At 38.5% G+C, this 16,663-nt stretch overlaps 1 protein-coding gene across 1 annotated transcript in view; it reads right to left on the bottom strand.

The window, feature by feature from the left end:
* Nucleotides 1-16,663, bottom strand: part of LOC143389347 (uncharacterized) — a gene marked incomplete at its 5' end in the record, with an annotated part of 66,923 nt that overhangs the window by 38,748 nt on the left and 11,512 nt on the right. The window contains 1 exon segment of the mRNA XM_077108273.1: nucleotides 6,108-6,217. Coding sequence (XP_076964388.1) covers nucleotides 6,108-6,217 — 110 coding nt within the window.

Genomic DNA, 16,663 nt, shown 5'->3' with positions numbered 1-16,663 from the left:
GTTTTGTATAATACATAAGAACTCTTTCTTGTAGTTGCTTCATCTCATATTCACAAATGCCATGCAGAAGAGCTAGGTCGTTCACTTACAAAAGGATAAAATGAGGCAGAAAGTGACCAACTACTTTCCCAAATATTCCCAGCTAACTGTGAGATGGCACTTATAAACACCTTTCAATATTGTGGTTTAATGGGACACAGTTGACAAATACTGAACCTAAAGAACAATGTTCACTCTTTACAGACCCCTACTCCATTATCAGCCTCATCTCCCACAATCCCCTCTTCAAATATCCTCAATTCTCATTACCCAGGGTACTCCCTCTCCCAAGTACAATAAGCATTTCTGACTTCTATGTTTTTATTCTTACTATCCCTCCAAGATGAATGGCTTTCCAAAATCCTAACTTCACATTCCAAGTTTGAGCTCAGATATTCCATTTTCCATGATGCCTTTCGTACCCAACAACTGGGAGTAAAATTCTCCAAGGTGTTTTCCTTGATCTTTGATTATAAGCAATAACTTCTTTCAGTCACATAGTATAGATACATATTTCCAGTATGTTGCCCACCCAAAGAAGAGCTACAGAAGAGTAATGACTAGGTATCATTCATCCTTGTATCCTCCTATCAGGGTGCTGCACTGAAGAAGGGCAAGGTCTTAAAAGGCAGAAAAAGCTTCTAATCACAGAGCTATCTGTTGCTAATAAATTATGTCCCTCACTGATCTTTAGTTTCTTTCCTCCTCTGCAAAACAGAGACAATTAACTCTGCCTTGCACATCACTGTGGAGATTAAAAGAGATATGCTGAACAGTATGCTGGACAAAATAAATCAAATACAAAAGTATTTGTATTCCATTATTACAATTATGTAAAGTTCCACAACTGGTAAAACTCACTTAGGGTAGGAGAAGTAATTACCCTTCCTGGGCCTGGTATACTGAAAGGAAAGGAACCCTGGATCTGCTTCTTGATGAGGGTGCTAGTTATGTGGACATTTTACTTTGTAAAGTGCTGAGCTGCATACATTTTACTTCTCTATGAACTCATCACAATACAAACTTCATCTTTAAAAAAAATGTGCAAAATGTGCCTGGAGAACAGTGGGCCACAGTGGTGAATTTTTGCTCATAGTTCTGAGGTATTCTACACATAGGTGATTATGGAGTTGGTCTCTCCAAAGACAAGTCAAAAGAGGAACACAGAGGCAGAATCCCAGGCCAAATCACCACATGAAGGCTAAGAAGCTGGGGACTGACCTCAGAAGATGGCAGGGTTGCAAACAACTCAGCCTAGACAACGAAAGGTACCTACTTGGTCACCAGATAACACGTCCCACAGCAATAACAAAAGCCCAGCCGACTGGCCAAGGCTTTCTAGCCTACATCCCACAGCCAGCAGCTTGCACCCCTCAGCCAAAGCTAGAAATTCAGACAGAAGGGCATACAGCACTAATGATCCTGGAAGACAAGGACACAGTCCCTACCAGAACATAAAATGCTACAATTTGGCTCCTGACATGCAGTGCAGCACATTTTAAGTGTATTATACAAAGAAATACTAGCCTGTAGTTCTCATTAAAACACATAGTCTAATTTTTTAAAGAGCCTCAACTAATTTCTTTCTGACCTATACCTAAAATGCAGGCCATTTCCCACTAATACTCACTCAGACCTATCTCTGTAAAGCCTTGATAGTGTTTCCTAAGAAAGCATGGTATTCCTAAGATATAAAAATATTCATGAACTAAGAAAGTAAAGATTCAGAGAAATCCAATAACTGGCGAGGTCATGAAGCAATTCAATGGCATAACACAATAGGACTCAGGAGTCATATCCATTTCTTTTTTCCTTAGAGTATGTTAGGCTGGAAGGTTGCTCACCCTTTCCCTAAGACATTAAGGATGCCCAAGGCCAGAGCCTCTCAAAGGAGAATCTGCTCAGCAGGCTCTCTATTCACAAGCTTAGCTCTGACCCTACTGCACCACCAAGCAAAGAACTCAGATGCCAGGGAGGGGTTTGCTTTAACTTGGAGGGGGTGAGGTGAGATGGGGATGGGAGGGTCCCATCCAAAGAAATAGTAAGATTCCATAAGACCTACCAGATTCATCTGTCCTCTCTCAAGAAACAGGGATTATTAAACAGAAAACACAAGAAGGAAAAACGAGAGAAATGACAAAGGCCAAAGACCTCCCCTGCCCTCTAGTTCACCTATCTGTCCTATTCTCTGGAAAAATACTAAAATGATTCCTGTATCCTCAGCTAGTTCAGGCCAGAGTCCAGCCCATTTGCTTCATCACTCCATCAGACAACATCTGCTGAGCACCTCCATGGTGCCTCCCAGGGCATGTGTCACCATTGTGCATGACACAAAGATAACGACGGGATCCTCAGCTTCAAGGAGAATGAGTTCAGTGGAGGATGAGAGTCCAGGAAACAGTGAGCAATGTTGGAAGAAGCATAATCTCTGAGCTGTGGGAGAGGCCCAAATAGAACTGGGGGTGCTAGGGAAGCCAGGGGGCATGAGGTCACTGCCACTCCCAGCCCCTGCTAGTCACTGAACCCCAGGTTACACCAATAGCCCCAACCAACATGGGCACTGGAAAAAAAAAAAACTTCCCCCTGACGAAAGCCCAGGTCAACATTTATTACTAGCAGTAGTAACAGTAATTGTAGTTGTAGCAGTGGTGACAATAATAATAACAGAAATAATAGTATCTTATAATAGCAAACATGTTCAGTGTTCTAGGCTTTTCTCAAATGTTATTTCATTCTTAGAACATCTCTACAGATAGATACTACACGGTCGCTACCTTTTACAGATGAAAAAAATGTGCTTTAAAGAGATTCTTTTATTTACTCATTCAACAAATATTTTCTGTGTCAACCAGAAGCCTCATACTACTGTAGCAGTGAAAATTAGACAGAAAAAGTCTCGTAGCATGTAGTGCATACATTCTAGTGGGTACTTATTCAAGTAAGGGAGATGGTATTCATATCCAGCTACTCTGACTATAGAATCCATCCAGTAGAACAGTGCTACTTTCACTTATCATTAACAACAAAACACCATACATCCCCTAGTTTAAATGCACAGCTTTTTCCCACTTTCATGTCTGCAATTTATAATATATTTGAAAGAAATATGTGGGCTGCCGGCAGAGAAGTAAGTCATGATATAGCTCTTATTGCTATTCAAGTAAGGATTTAGATGGACACGGGTTATTTGATTATGAACCCAGTTGATTTTCTTACAAAAATTAACACTATCTAGAGTTGAATTTTCACTTAAATTAACATCCTAACATTACTTCAAATACATTCCCAAAGCCCACTATGAAACAATATTGAAAGGAAAAGCTATCAAATTTACAAGAGATCACTTATCACATGCAATATGATTAAAGGGAGTAGAAATCACAAAATCTGGAATAGGCACAGAATCTTCAAAGCCTAAAGGATGAGTATTCAGATGACAAACATTTAAATGTCAGAAGTCTTTAGCTATTTAGCTACCAGCAATACTTGATCTGTCAAGGGAAAATAAAACTATGGATTTAGCCAATGAGAAATACAGAAAAAAACCTACTACTCTTTGATAAGTTTCAAAATTATACTGCCAGTGTAAAGGTACTAAAGGGATCAAGACCAAATATAATATGCTTTATGAAAAGTATCACATAATTCTAAATTTATACATAATTTCTGACAACCAAACATTTCAGCAGAATTCAGCAGAATTTCATTAATGTGAAAACACCCATTTTTACTGCAAACTCTGCTTTATACAGAACAAACAACTCATATATAAGCATGTTAATTAATGAGAGCCACTAGAAACAACTTTTAAGAGTGTACATTTAAAGACATATTTCCAAAAAGATTCAGTTAACTCAAAGGCATATTTTAACATTATCAATGACAAAACTGATATCATTATTATTATCAACGGTGTCTCAAAATGGAGAATTATGGCAATTATGACAACTTCAATTTATTCAGTACCTTCCAAACACTATCTGATATTTTACATCAATCATCTTTAATCCTCATAACAACTCAATAAAGGAGGTACTACTAGACTGCCTGTTTTATATTTCAGGAAACCGAGGCTTAAAGAAACCAGTGACTTCTCAAGGTCATGCAGCCAATAAGCAGATATCGGAACCAGGTCTGCCTCAGTCCAAAACTCCAATGGTCTACAGGTCACCAGATTGCCTCTCCCTAACAATTACCTGATCCCAACCAGAATCCTGCCACAGCAAGCACAGATTAAAAAAAATGTGTTTAAGCTTTTAAAATTTTTTTTATAACTTTCTTTTTTGTTTTGTTTTGTTTTCATTTTTATGTGGTGCTGAGGATTGAACAAGTGCCTTGCACATGCTTGGCAAGCACTGTATCACTGAGCCACAACCCTAGCCCTATAGACCCTTTCTTGAAGAAATCTTACTTATGACCTCAGAGCAGGATAGGCCAGCATGAATTCAAGGTAGGAGGGTGACAGCCAGCCCTAACACTTCTGAACACTCTTTTGTTTATATGACTTCTTCTGTTTCTCAGTTTACAGGTGAGAATATGCTCAAACAGGCTCCAAATTTACCAACTGCCTCATCATTCACACAGCCAATTAACTGACTGGTTCATTCCTTCCAAATGTGCCAATTTGGAAGCAAAACCCAAAGATGACAGTAAATAAACTTGGAAAGAAGCAAAGGCATTCACTTAGTTTCTGAGGTTAAAGCAGGAAAGGAACTATGTATGACCTGGCCAGAGCACTGTTTTCCCTGGAGACACTGTTTCGTATCAGAGATACTAGAAGAAGAGGCCTCCTCCCCATGGAGGAGGAGCTTGCTGTGCTAGTCACTTTCTGGGGATCCACTGGAGGGAGGAATCAGGGCCCACAGTTGTGGTAGTCACTTTTAGGGATCCATTGGAGGACTTGGGGACCAATGAACAACTGCTCTTCTTCTCAATCAAACCTTCCCAGCATGAAAGGTAGGTACTTGTGAATATGTCCTCATTCTCTAAACCCATGCCATTGGGCAGTTTGGTGTGATGTAAAATCTTTTTCAAGTGTTTTTCCTTGAATATTATCTCAGGAAAGGACCTCAACTTGGGATGTTAACAGTGGACTAAGATGATTCAAGAAATATTTACTGAGGATGAAGAAATAAGATTAGGTACCTAATAGTTGGGTATAGGAAGTAAGATTAGCTTAGAACTAACTACAATGAATTAGAAGGACAAGGTGAGTGTTATCCTGTTAAATTAGAGGAAGAAATTGATTCTAGGTGCAAGGTCAAGAATAAACTCATCTGATGCTGACCTAGCACCAACTAGGTACAGTACCAGGCATTTTGTGTACAATATTATCCTATTTAATCACCTCAAAGGCTCTGAAGAATCTGTTCTAATACCATTATTCTTGCTTTACTAGTAAGGGAACAGAGGAGAGGCAAAGTTCCTCACTCAAGGTCACACAGCTAATTTGTAAACACTGAAGTGGTTGGCCAACACTGAAGCTTTGGCTATTTTCACTGCAGCAGACTATTTCCCCTGGAGCAAAGAAGTTCTTTCTGGTAGAAGAGGAATCAGAACTAGTTTTCCTCTTTTTAACAAGGGTATGACAGCAAAGTCTGCTTCTCAAGGATATGGTTAAGGCTGAATGGACTGAAGATCATAAAGACTTCACAGAGAGTTTGACAAACTATGGTGCACAGTAAATAGAAGCATCTTTGCTATCACCACCATAACTTCTGCCATTTCTTTTTTTAATAATTTTTTAGTTGTATTTGGACACAATACCTTCATTTGATTTATATATCTTTTATGCGGTGCTGAGGATCGAACCCAGGGCCTCACATGTACTAGGCAAGTGCTCTACCATTGAGCCACAACCCTAACCCCTGCCATTTCTTCTTAAAAGGGTACAGAATATAATGATCATTAGTCAGAAACCACCATCACCCCTGTTTTAGGAGGATGAAAAAAATAGTAAGGTTTTTTTTTTTTCCTGCCTCTGAATAAAAGATCTTACTGAAACACGAGTTCGTCCCATGACCACCTCAAAAGTGAGGTTCCTGTGTCACCCAAAGCCCACTTCATACCTTCTCTTCTGAAGAATTGGTCAGCTTGTCACTGGATATCAAGCTCCATACCTGGTCCAGACTTAGGCTAAGAAATTCTTCCCCCAGCATCACCTCTGGAAAGTGCTGCTCTGTTCAAAAAAAAGAAAAAAAAAAGAAAAAAAAGTACTAGTAGTAGTATTAAAGAAAAAAAAGTTACATCCCACTCCAGCTCTTCAAGAGCCAAAACCATGCCAAACTGTGGACTTGGGCTGGAGGATCTAAGGCCAGGGTGGAGGAAGAGGGAGAGACAAAGAGGAATCTGGCCAAAGGGAAACCGGCTTTTTAATTCAGCAGCACAGGCATCCATTGCCCTGTGTGATACTATGTTATGAATATCAACATAGAAAAATATGGGGCAGAGAAATCTGAGGTCATATATTTTTCATGCTCCATGATATTATAATGGCATTGCAGAGCCCCACTCGGACCAGCCTATATAATTGAGCTCATTTCCCCTCAATGCACAAACACCATTGCCATTTGCAGCTCAGGCAAACCCAAGTGGGTCAGAACAGCTGGTTGGCTAGAAGTCTCTGAGAATTCTTGTAGGTGGTCAACACTAAGAGATCAGAAGATGGGATCATAATGGTTTTTTTTTTCCTAAAGTCACACCTATTATATTAGTTCTCTGGTTCACCAGCAGTACCAACCTAACACCCAGCTATAAGGTGTAAAGCTTTAAGATGGAAGAGAATTTTGGGACAATTAGAACAAGGCAACACCCACATGCATGAGGTCCACACAAGGAAAACTCCAGGGGCAATTCCTGCCCTGACATTTTCCTGGGCCCTCTTCCTGCTAGTACTGAACATTATATCCACCTGCTTCAGAAAGAAGGAATCTATGTTCGAATTTTGGCTTTGCCATTTATGAGTTGTGTCCTTGGAACAAAAGCATCACTTCTCTGGACTTTACAATCACCTTCTGTAAAATGAAAGTAACACTACCTTTCTTGCTTGTGTCTTACAAGCTCTTCCAAGGTGAACTCACCCAAAGATAGATGATTTCTAGTTTGGCAAACTCTGGGGATTACAGTATCTTTGTCATTTGTCCTAGACCTCGATCCCTTCTCAGCTGTCTCACAACCCTGCACCATGGAGGAACAAGTGTGCTCCTTGCCCTCCAAGCCTCCCACTTCTTTCTTTGCAACTCTACCCAACCTGATAACCTCTTGGATTCTCTTCTGGGCTTCATCACCCAATTCTCACTAGAGAGCATCCCTTCTTGGTCTAGCTGGCTTCTTTTTTAAAAATATTTTCAGTGGTTTATAGACCTTTATTTTATTTATTTTTTATAGGTGGTGTTGAGAATCAAACCCAGTGCCTCACACATGCTAGGTAAATGCTCTGCCACTGAGCTACAACACCAGCCCTGGTCTGGCTTCCTCTTAAATGAGATTCAGGGTCCCTCCATCCCAGGGTGCCTCCTGAAATATCAAGTCAGCTGAACTTACATAAGGAAAAATAAAATCAGATCATGTGTAAGCCCCTTTCACACTCATAAACTTCTCAAAAATCAAAGAAATTAAGATGTAATTATTTCCTGCAAAAATCACTGTTAACTTTCTATATGAAGATAACTTCAGACTCTTGTGTGAATTCCCTTGATCCCAGATTCTTTTTTTTAATATTGACATTTTGTATATTTATTATTTTGTATGTCTTTTTAAAAAATTATTCTAATTTGTTATGACAGAAGAATGCATTTCAATTCATATTACAGATATATAGCACATTTTTTTCTGGTTCTACACAAAGTACATTCACACCATTCATGTCTTCATATATGTACTTAGAGTAATGATGTCATCCCATAAACTTTAAATGTTACTAGTTTATATTCAAAGATGGAGTTATAAACAATCTCTTTCATCTTTCACTAACAACAACAACAACAATAAATGGCTCTCCACTTGCTCCTTGCAAGCCTGATGATCTCTGTCAACACTATTAAAACCTGTCCATCCTGGAACTTTGAACTATGTTTGTACATAACAAGAAAAACCTAAAAGTCAGATTCTTTCTTTTCATGGTGTTGAGGATAGAACCCAGGGCCTCATGTATGCTAGACAAGTGCTGTACCATTGAACCACACTCTTGCCCTGATTTTTATTTTATTTTATTCTATTTTATTTTGAGACAGGTCTCGCTAGTTGCTATGACAGACCTCCAACTTGTAATCCTCCTTCCTCAGCCTCCAAAGTCACTGGGTCTACAGGTATGCCACTAAACCCAACCTAAAGGTCAGATTCTTTATAAAGGGAAACAACTGCCAGTGTCAGCAGGGTAGGAAGCTGGTTTTTGCTTCTGTAAGTCAGCAGGAAAGCCTATAGCTTTCAGGTTCAGAGGAGAGCCCTGCACACTGCAGTAACCTATCTGGTCCAGAGCCACATCTGGCCTTCCCATGTTTGTGTTTGGTTGAGTAAAGAACTATCATTTGAAGAGGAAAAATAGTGAAGAAAACAGGAAGAGATAAGAAAGTAAGTTCTATGTTGTGGAGGAGAGATGGGAAAGAGGGGAGAGAGAAAAGAGAGAGAGACAGTCACACACACACACACACACACACACACGCACATACCCCTACACACACACACACACACCCCTACACACACACACACACACACCCCTACACACACACACACACACACACACACCATAGGATTGCCCTTGATTTTATGGGAAGAGGATTCTGGTAGAAGATTATTACTCAGCTCTCTTAACAGCTGCTTCCCAGAAAGTATTTACTCTGCTTCCAGAAGATACTTCCCTGATTGTCGTCACCTACTTTTAACAATTACTTGGTTTTTTCTTCATTTTACTTTGCCTTGATTGTACTAATGGAGAACACGGTGAAGAGCTTTGGCTAAGAGAAAAGCTGGCTAAGTGACCTCCTATGGTCACTTCTTTCCACACCTTGTCTTCTTCATCCATAAAATGGAAGAACACATGACCTATGTCTTGAGATTGTTCACTTGAAGTTCAAAGATGAGACTATATGTTATTAGTTCACTTTGGAATCTTTAAGAAGCTCTTAAGATTGGAATTGCATTTGATCCATATAGTGCTTTTGGAAGTATGGTCATTTTGACAATATTAATTCTGCCTAAGAGCAAGGTAAATCTTTCCATCTTCTAAGGTCTTCTTTAATTTCTTTCTTTAGCAATCTGTAGTTTTTATTGTTGAGGTCTTTCACCTCTTTCATTAAGTTGATTCCCAAGTATTTTATTTTATTTTTTGAGGCTATTGTAAATAGGGTAGTTTTCCTTATTTCCCTTTCAGAGGATTTGTCACTGATATACAGAAATGCCTTTGATTTATGGGTGTTGATTTTATATCCTGCTACTTTACTGAATTCATTTACTAGTTCTAGAAGTTTACTGGTGGAATTTTTTAGGCCTTCTAAGTATAGAATTATATTGTCAACAAATAGTGCTAATTTGAGTTCTTCTTTTCCTATACTTATCCCTTTAATTTCTTTCGTTTAATTTCTCTGGCCAGTATTTCAAGAATTATGTTAAACATAAGAGGTGAAAGAGGGCATCCCTGTCTTGTTCCAATTTTTAGAGGGAATGCTTTCAGGTTTTCTCCATATAGAATTATGTTGGCCTGGGGCTTAGCATAGATAGCCTTTATGATGTTTAGATATGTTCCTGTTATCCTTAGTTTTTCTAGTGTTTTGAACATGAAAGAGTGCTGTATTTTGTCAAGTGCTTTTTCTGTATCTATTGAGATGATCACATGTTTCTTATGTATTGAGATGATGAATTATATTTATTGATTTCCATATGTTGAGCCATCCTTGGGATAAACCCCACTTAATCATGGTACACTATCTTTTTGATGTATTTTTGTACTTAATTTGCCAGAATTTTATTGAGAAGTTTTGCATCTATGTTCATTAGAGATATGGTCTGACGTTTTCTTTCTTTGCTGTGTCTTTGCCTGATATTGGAATCAGGTGATACTGGCCTCATAGGATGAGTTTGGAAATGCTCCTTTTTTTTCTATCTCATGAAATAATTTGAAGAATATTGATATTAGTTCTTCTTTAAAGGTGTTGTAGAACTCAGTTGTGTATCCATCTGTTCCTGAGTTTTTCTCAGTTGGTAGGCGTCTGATGGTGTCTTCTATTTCATCAATTGAAATTTATCTGTTTCAATTGTGTGTATCATTTGGGCAAATCATTTGCCTATTCAATTTGGGAAAATCATATGATTCTAGAATTTTGTCGATGTCATCGATACTTTCTATTTTATAGGAGTACAAGTTTTCAAAATAATTTCTAGTTATCTTCTGTATTTCTGCAGTGTCTGTTTTGATATTTACTTTTTTATCACGTTAGTAATTTGAGTTTTCTTTGTACTTCTCTTCATTAGCATGACTGAGCAGACACTTACCAGAAGAAGATATACAATCAATCAACAAATATATTAAAAAATGCTCAATGTCTCTAGCAATTAGAGAAATGCAAATCAAAACTAAGATTTCATCCCACTTCACTCAGAATGGCAGATATTAAGAATACAAACAACAATAATTGTTGGTGAGTATGTGGGGGAAAAGGCATACTTTTACATTGCTGGTGGGACTGCAAAATGGTACAGCCAATCTGGAAAGCAGTAGGGAGTTTCCTTGGGAAGCTGGGAATGGAACCACCATTTGACCCAGCTATCCCACTCCTAGGTCCATACCCAAAGAAATTAAAAACAGTATACTTCAGGGACACAGCCTCATCAATGTTTATAGCAGCACAATTCATAATAACTAAATTATGGATCCAACCTAGATGCCCTTCAAAATGGATAAAGAAAATGTGGCATATATATACATGATGGAATATTGGTCAGCATTAAAAGATAAGAAAATCATGGCATTTGTAAATGAATGGAGTTGGAGAATATAATGCTAAGTGAACTAAGTCAATCCCCCCAAAACAAATGCTGAATGTCTTGTCTGATATGAGGATGCTGATTCATAATGGGGATGAGTCAGTTGTGGGGCGGGAGCATGGGAGGAACAGATGAACTTTAGATAGGGCAAAGGCAGGGGAGAGGAAATGGGCATGGGGTTAGAAAAGATGGTGGAATGAGACAGTGAACTCATGTACATGTTTAAAAACACAAATGGTGTGACTCTACTTTGTGTTCAAGCAGAAACATGAAAAATTGTGCTCTATTTGTGTAATTTGAGTTGAATAACATTCTGGTATCATTTATAACTAATTAGAATAAATAAAATTAAAACATTTTTTTAAAAAGAAACTCTTTAGAAACAAAGGATGACTATTACCAACCCATGTTTCTGTTTCAAATTCCAGTTCTGAGGGCAGCATTTCTCTAACAGAAAAGTTTTTCCATAACATCAAGACATCCTCTAGGACTAAAAGCTTGTGGACCTGCAATGTCTTACCAACCAAGTTTAATTCCATTGAGTTCAACAAGCTTTCTTTGTAATGCAAGTTATTCAAGTTCCTCTGGCAGCAGTTTTCTCACCTACTAAGTGGCACTAATTATAGTATATATCTCATAAAAGTATTATAGGCTAATAAGCAAATATATAAAACTAATATTTATTAAAACTATTGTAAATACTAGATAACTTTTAATGCCTGATGTAGCAAATGCAGCATTGCTTCAAAAAAGAAGAAAAACAAGCTGATGCCCACGCAGGGCCTCCTGGCTCATAAGAAGATAAGGCAAGGCATCAATATTCCCAACCCGAAGTCTACAAGGTCATAACAGGTAGAAGCACTTCAAGTAGAAACAAAAGCAGAGAAGTAGAAAAATTCAGAGCACATATAGAGAACAGCAGTAGTGGAGTCTAGTGAACACCTACACTATACTACGTCAGTCTCCTAACAAAGGTTTACTGAGCACTCACTGAGTATAGGACCTGTGCCAGGTGCCAGGATTTGCAATGGAGAGACAGGCAAGGCTAGATCACAGGGAAGAGCCAAATGCCCACGAGGCAAGGCATTCTTTAACCACAGGCTAGCTCCTTACAGAGGAGCGCTCCAGTAATAAACTCATTTTTCTTATCTTTTTACTTCTTCTTCCTTAACCAAGACTAGAAAAAGAGGAAAAAGTGTTAATTAACTAAGGGTTCTAGTTAAGAGCCTTAACTAGCTAGACTTTAACTAAAAGTTTTAGTTCTAAATCCTAGTTCATGAAGCATCGTGTGTGTGCTCCTTTCCATTAGAATGAGAAATTATAGAGAAGAGAAAGAGCCAACATGTAACTTCCAGTCTTTTTCCCCACCATGCAACACACACACACACACACACACACACACACACACACACACACACACACTTCCAGTGTTAAAAGGATGAGAAAACTGGTCGCATCCCAGAAAAAGATTTCTCTGGAGGCCTAGGTAGAGGAGGTTGAGGCATCTCCTAATAGTAGCTACCACACACTATTGAAGTGCATATCAACATCCCCATTTTACAGATGGAGAAACAGAAGCTTACATAATAGTAAAAGGTAGAGCCAGGTCTTGAAACCAAGGCTATCTGATCATAACAAATATTCTGATGAGTACCTTAATCCCTAAGATCATAAAAACCAGTCCTGAGCAAGACTTTGGGGTAAAGCTCAATATAGAAACCATAAAATCCTAAGAATTCTTCTCAGTGGTGCTAGAGAGAAAGAGAAAGATGTTCTAAGCATTTTGGAGTCAGTCCTATGTTCCAAAGTCATACCTAACCTATCACTTAGATCTTTCTCACGGGACATGGTGGCACACACCTGTAATCCCAGTGACTCAGAAGGCTGAGGCAGGAGGATCGGTTGGAGACCAGCCTCAGCAACTGAGGCCCTGAGCCACTCAGCAAAACCCTGTCTCTAAAGAAAATATAATAAAGACTGGAGATGTGGCTCAATGGTTAAGCACCCCTGGGTTCAATCGCTGCTATGTGTATGTGTGTGTGTGTACACACACATACACACACACACACACACACACACACACACACACACACACATATATATATATATATATATATATATATATATATATAATATACACACACATATACATATATAAATAAATGTGAGGAGCTGCCTGTCTGGGAATGAGTTAATCAGAGCTGCCTGCTTCTGCAGGGTTCCTTTAAGGATATGTTCCTGTTTAGTCAAGTCAGTGCCTTGAGGAACATAGCTCTGATTTTTCATTATAGCTCTTCCTTGTAATGTTCTCTTGATAATGGGATGTCATTGTGTCCTTGGGAAACTTGGCGGTACATTGTAAGGCGTTCTTAAGTAAACTATTCTTTGCTTTGTTTCTGTTTATGATATCTTAAAATACCATATGGTGCACAAATATTCCTTAGTGTGAAAACTGTATAAATATGCAGCATGGCTGAATAAAGTTGCAGTTGCTTCACCTTGAGTGTGGCTTCTGTCCTTCCACTCCCTAAGCCTCTTTTTCAGGACTAGGTGGTGTCTAGCGCACCACAAGTGGTGCCGAAAACCGGGAATCGCGAATCGGAGTTAAACAGATAGTAGAAAAGGGGCCTTCACCCAATAGAGAGGACATTCAAGTGAGTATTTGATGGGTGAATAGTCATTAGTTATTGTGGAAGTTAAAAATGGGTAATGGCAATAGCTGGGGCTTGTTTATACAAGTCTTAAAAAGTTTACTTGCTGCTCACAAAATGAATGTTTCTTCTTCCCAGCTTGAGCATTTTTTAACATTTATAGAGGAGGTTTGTCCTTGGTTTCCAGAGGAAGGGACAATAAATTCGTCTCCCTGGGAGAAATTTGGAAAAGAATTGAATGTCATTATACTATGTTTGGTCCAAAGAAGGTGCCAATTGATACTTTCTCTTTGTGGACCTTAATTAGAGACAGCTTGGATTCTGCGCATGAAAGTAAAAAATGGGCACAAGTTGGAGAGAAATTGGTCACTGAACCATCTGCTCCTCTTCCCCCTGATTATCAAACTGAATTAAATCATATTAGATGAGATGATAATGAAATTTTTATGGCAGAAATCAAAAAACAGGATGATACTGTTAATACAACTAACATCTCTTCAACTAACCCTTTTGTGAGTTCCAATTCTTGTCCTTCTCCACTATCTAAAGATCCTTCCTCTGTGTTGTCTGATCCTGTTCTTCGATATGTTACTGCTTTATTGGCTGTTTTACAAACTAAATTTGACAATTTAGAAAAAAACCCACAGCATAATGTGTGTGCTGGGTTTTCCTCTCTTCCCCTGCCTGCCTTAGATAAAAATAATTTCCCTAGGCAATCTCCTTTGCAGCGAGTTACAGGGGTGGCAAAATTGAATGGGGAAGATGTTTAAGAGTTTACTTGTTATCCTATTTTGGTTAATGCCCAGGGCCAACAACAATATGTTACTTTAACTCTTAAACAATTAGATACCTAAAAGCCACTTGTTCTCAGTATGGTCCAACTGCTCTTTTTACTGAAGATATTCTTCAATCTTTGGCTTCTGACGCCCTTCCTCCAGAAGATTGGAAACAATTGGCTAAGGCTTGTCTTTCCGGCGGTGACTATCTTTTATGGAAATCTGAATTTGCAGAACATTGTCATGAAACATCTGAACGCAATAGAGTGGAAAATAATAATGTTAATTATGAGATGCTCTCTGGGGAAGGTCAATTTACTTATGTTCAAAATCAATTTCAATATCCTCCTGGAGCCTATGCTCAAATTAACTCTGCAGCTCAAGCAGACTGTAAGTGATTACCTTCTTCCAATAGAAAAACTCAGGAACTTTCTCAAATTAGGCAGGTGTCTGATGAACCTTATCAAGACTTTGTTGGTAGATTACTGGATGCTATCAGCAAATTAATAAGTGATGCTGATGCGGGAATGCTATTGGCTTGGCAGCTAGAATATGAAAATGCCAATACTGCATGCCAGACTGCAATTAGACCTTGGAAGAAGAAAGATACCTTATCTGACTATGTAAGGTTATGTGCTGATATAGGCACTTCATACTTGCAGGGAGTAACTCTTGCTGTAGCCCTGTAAGGCAAAAGTATAGCTGAAGTAATAGCAGTGAATAAAAGACAACACTCAGGCAATTGCTTTAAATGTAACAGCCCCCGTCATAAACGTTTTCAATGTCCTAAGCGAAATTCTTCTTCTAAATCAAAACAACCGATGTTTGTCCACGGTGTAAAAAGGGTAGGCATTAGGCAAGAGATTGTAAATCCAAATTTGATGCTTCTGGTAATGCCCTTATTTCGGGAAATGTGAGGAGGGGCCAACCTCAGGCCCCGAAAAATTACTTCTGGGCAATAAAAACCAAGGCAGCTCTATTTCTTCCCTCATTCGAGCTTCCACAGAAGCACAGGACTGGATTTATGTTCATCCAAATATTTTGTTATCACCCCTGATAAGGGAGTTCAACTTATACCTACAGGAGTTTTTGGACAATTGCCTAAAAATACTTTTGGCCTAATAGTTGGTAGAAGCAATGTTACTGTTTCTGGATTATATGTCCTGCCTGGCGTTATTGATTCTGATTATGAAGGTGAGATAAAAATTATGGTTACTTCCCCTACAAAAATTTCTGCCATTAATGCTGGTAGCTGCATAGCACAAATGTTATTTTTACCATATGTGCATACTAAATTTAATCATACATTATCCAAACATTGAGGAGCTACTGGTTTTGGATCCTCTGATGTCTATTTCTCTCCGCTTATTTAACAACAAAAACCACTTATGACTTTAAGTATTCAAGGAAAAACATTTTCTGGATTAATTGATACAGGGGCAAATGTCTCTGTTATCAGCAAAGAATGGTGGCCAAAGCAATGGCCCCTTCAACCAGCTGTGACAGATTTATCAGGTATTGGTAAAACTTCTAATCCTGAACAAAGTTCTCAATATCTCTCTTGGAAAGACTCTGAAGGACATTCTGGGTATTTCATGCCTTATGTATTATCTTCTTTATCTATTAACCTTTGGGGTCATGATGTTCTACCACATATAAATTTTGTCATTCAAAGATCATTTTCATAGGGATCACTGATTTTCCTGCCATCCATGCTGATCCTATTCAATAGAAATCGAATGATCCTGTATGGGTGGATCAATGGACCCTTCCTAAAGAAAAATTAGAAGTATCTCATGTATTGGTGCAGGAACAATTACAGGCTAAACATATAGAACCTTCTATATCTCTTTGGAATTATCCTATTTTTGTTATTAAAAAGAAATCTGGTAAATGGAGACCATAACAAGATTTACACAAAGTTAATGCTACTATGCACTCTATGGGGGCTTTACAACAAGGGTTATTTTCACCTATGGCTATACCTAAGAACACTTTTAAGATTATTATTGATCTTTTTTTTTATTTAGTTTTTTCATCTTTCATACATTTGATTCAAGTGAGTTATGCATTTCCATTTTTACCCCAAATACAAATTGAAGAATCACATCAGTTACACATTCACAATGTTTACATAATGCCATATTAGTGACTGTTGTATTCTGCTGTCTTTCCTATCCCCTACTATCCCCCCTCCCCTCCCGTCCCATCTTCCCTCTC

This window comes from Callospermophilus lateralis, unplaced genomic scaffold (assembly GCF_048772815.1).
Source record: "Callospermophilus lateralis isolate mCalLat2 unplaced genomic scaffold, mCalLat2.hap1 Scaffold_323, whole genome shotgun sequence".
In the NCBI taxonomy this organism is placed as follows: Eukaryota; Metazoa; Chordata; class Mammalia; order Rodentia; family Sciuridae; genus Callospermophilus; species Callospermophilus lateralis.
This window is presented reverse-complemented; position numbering and strand designations above follow the sequence as displayed.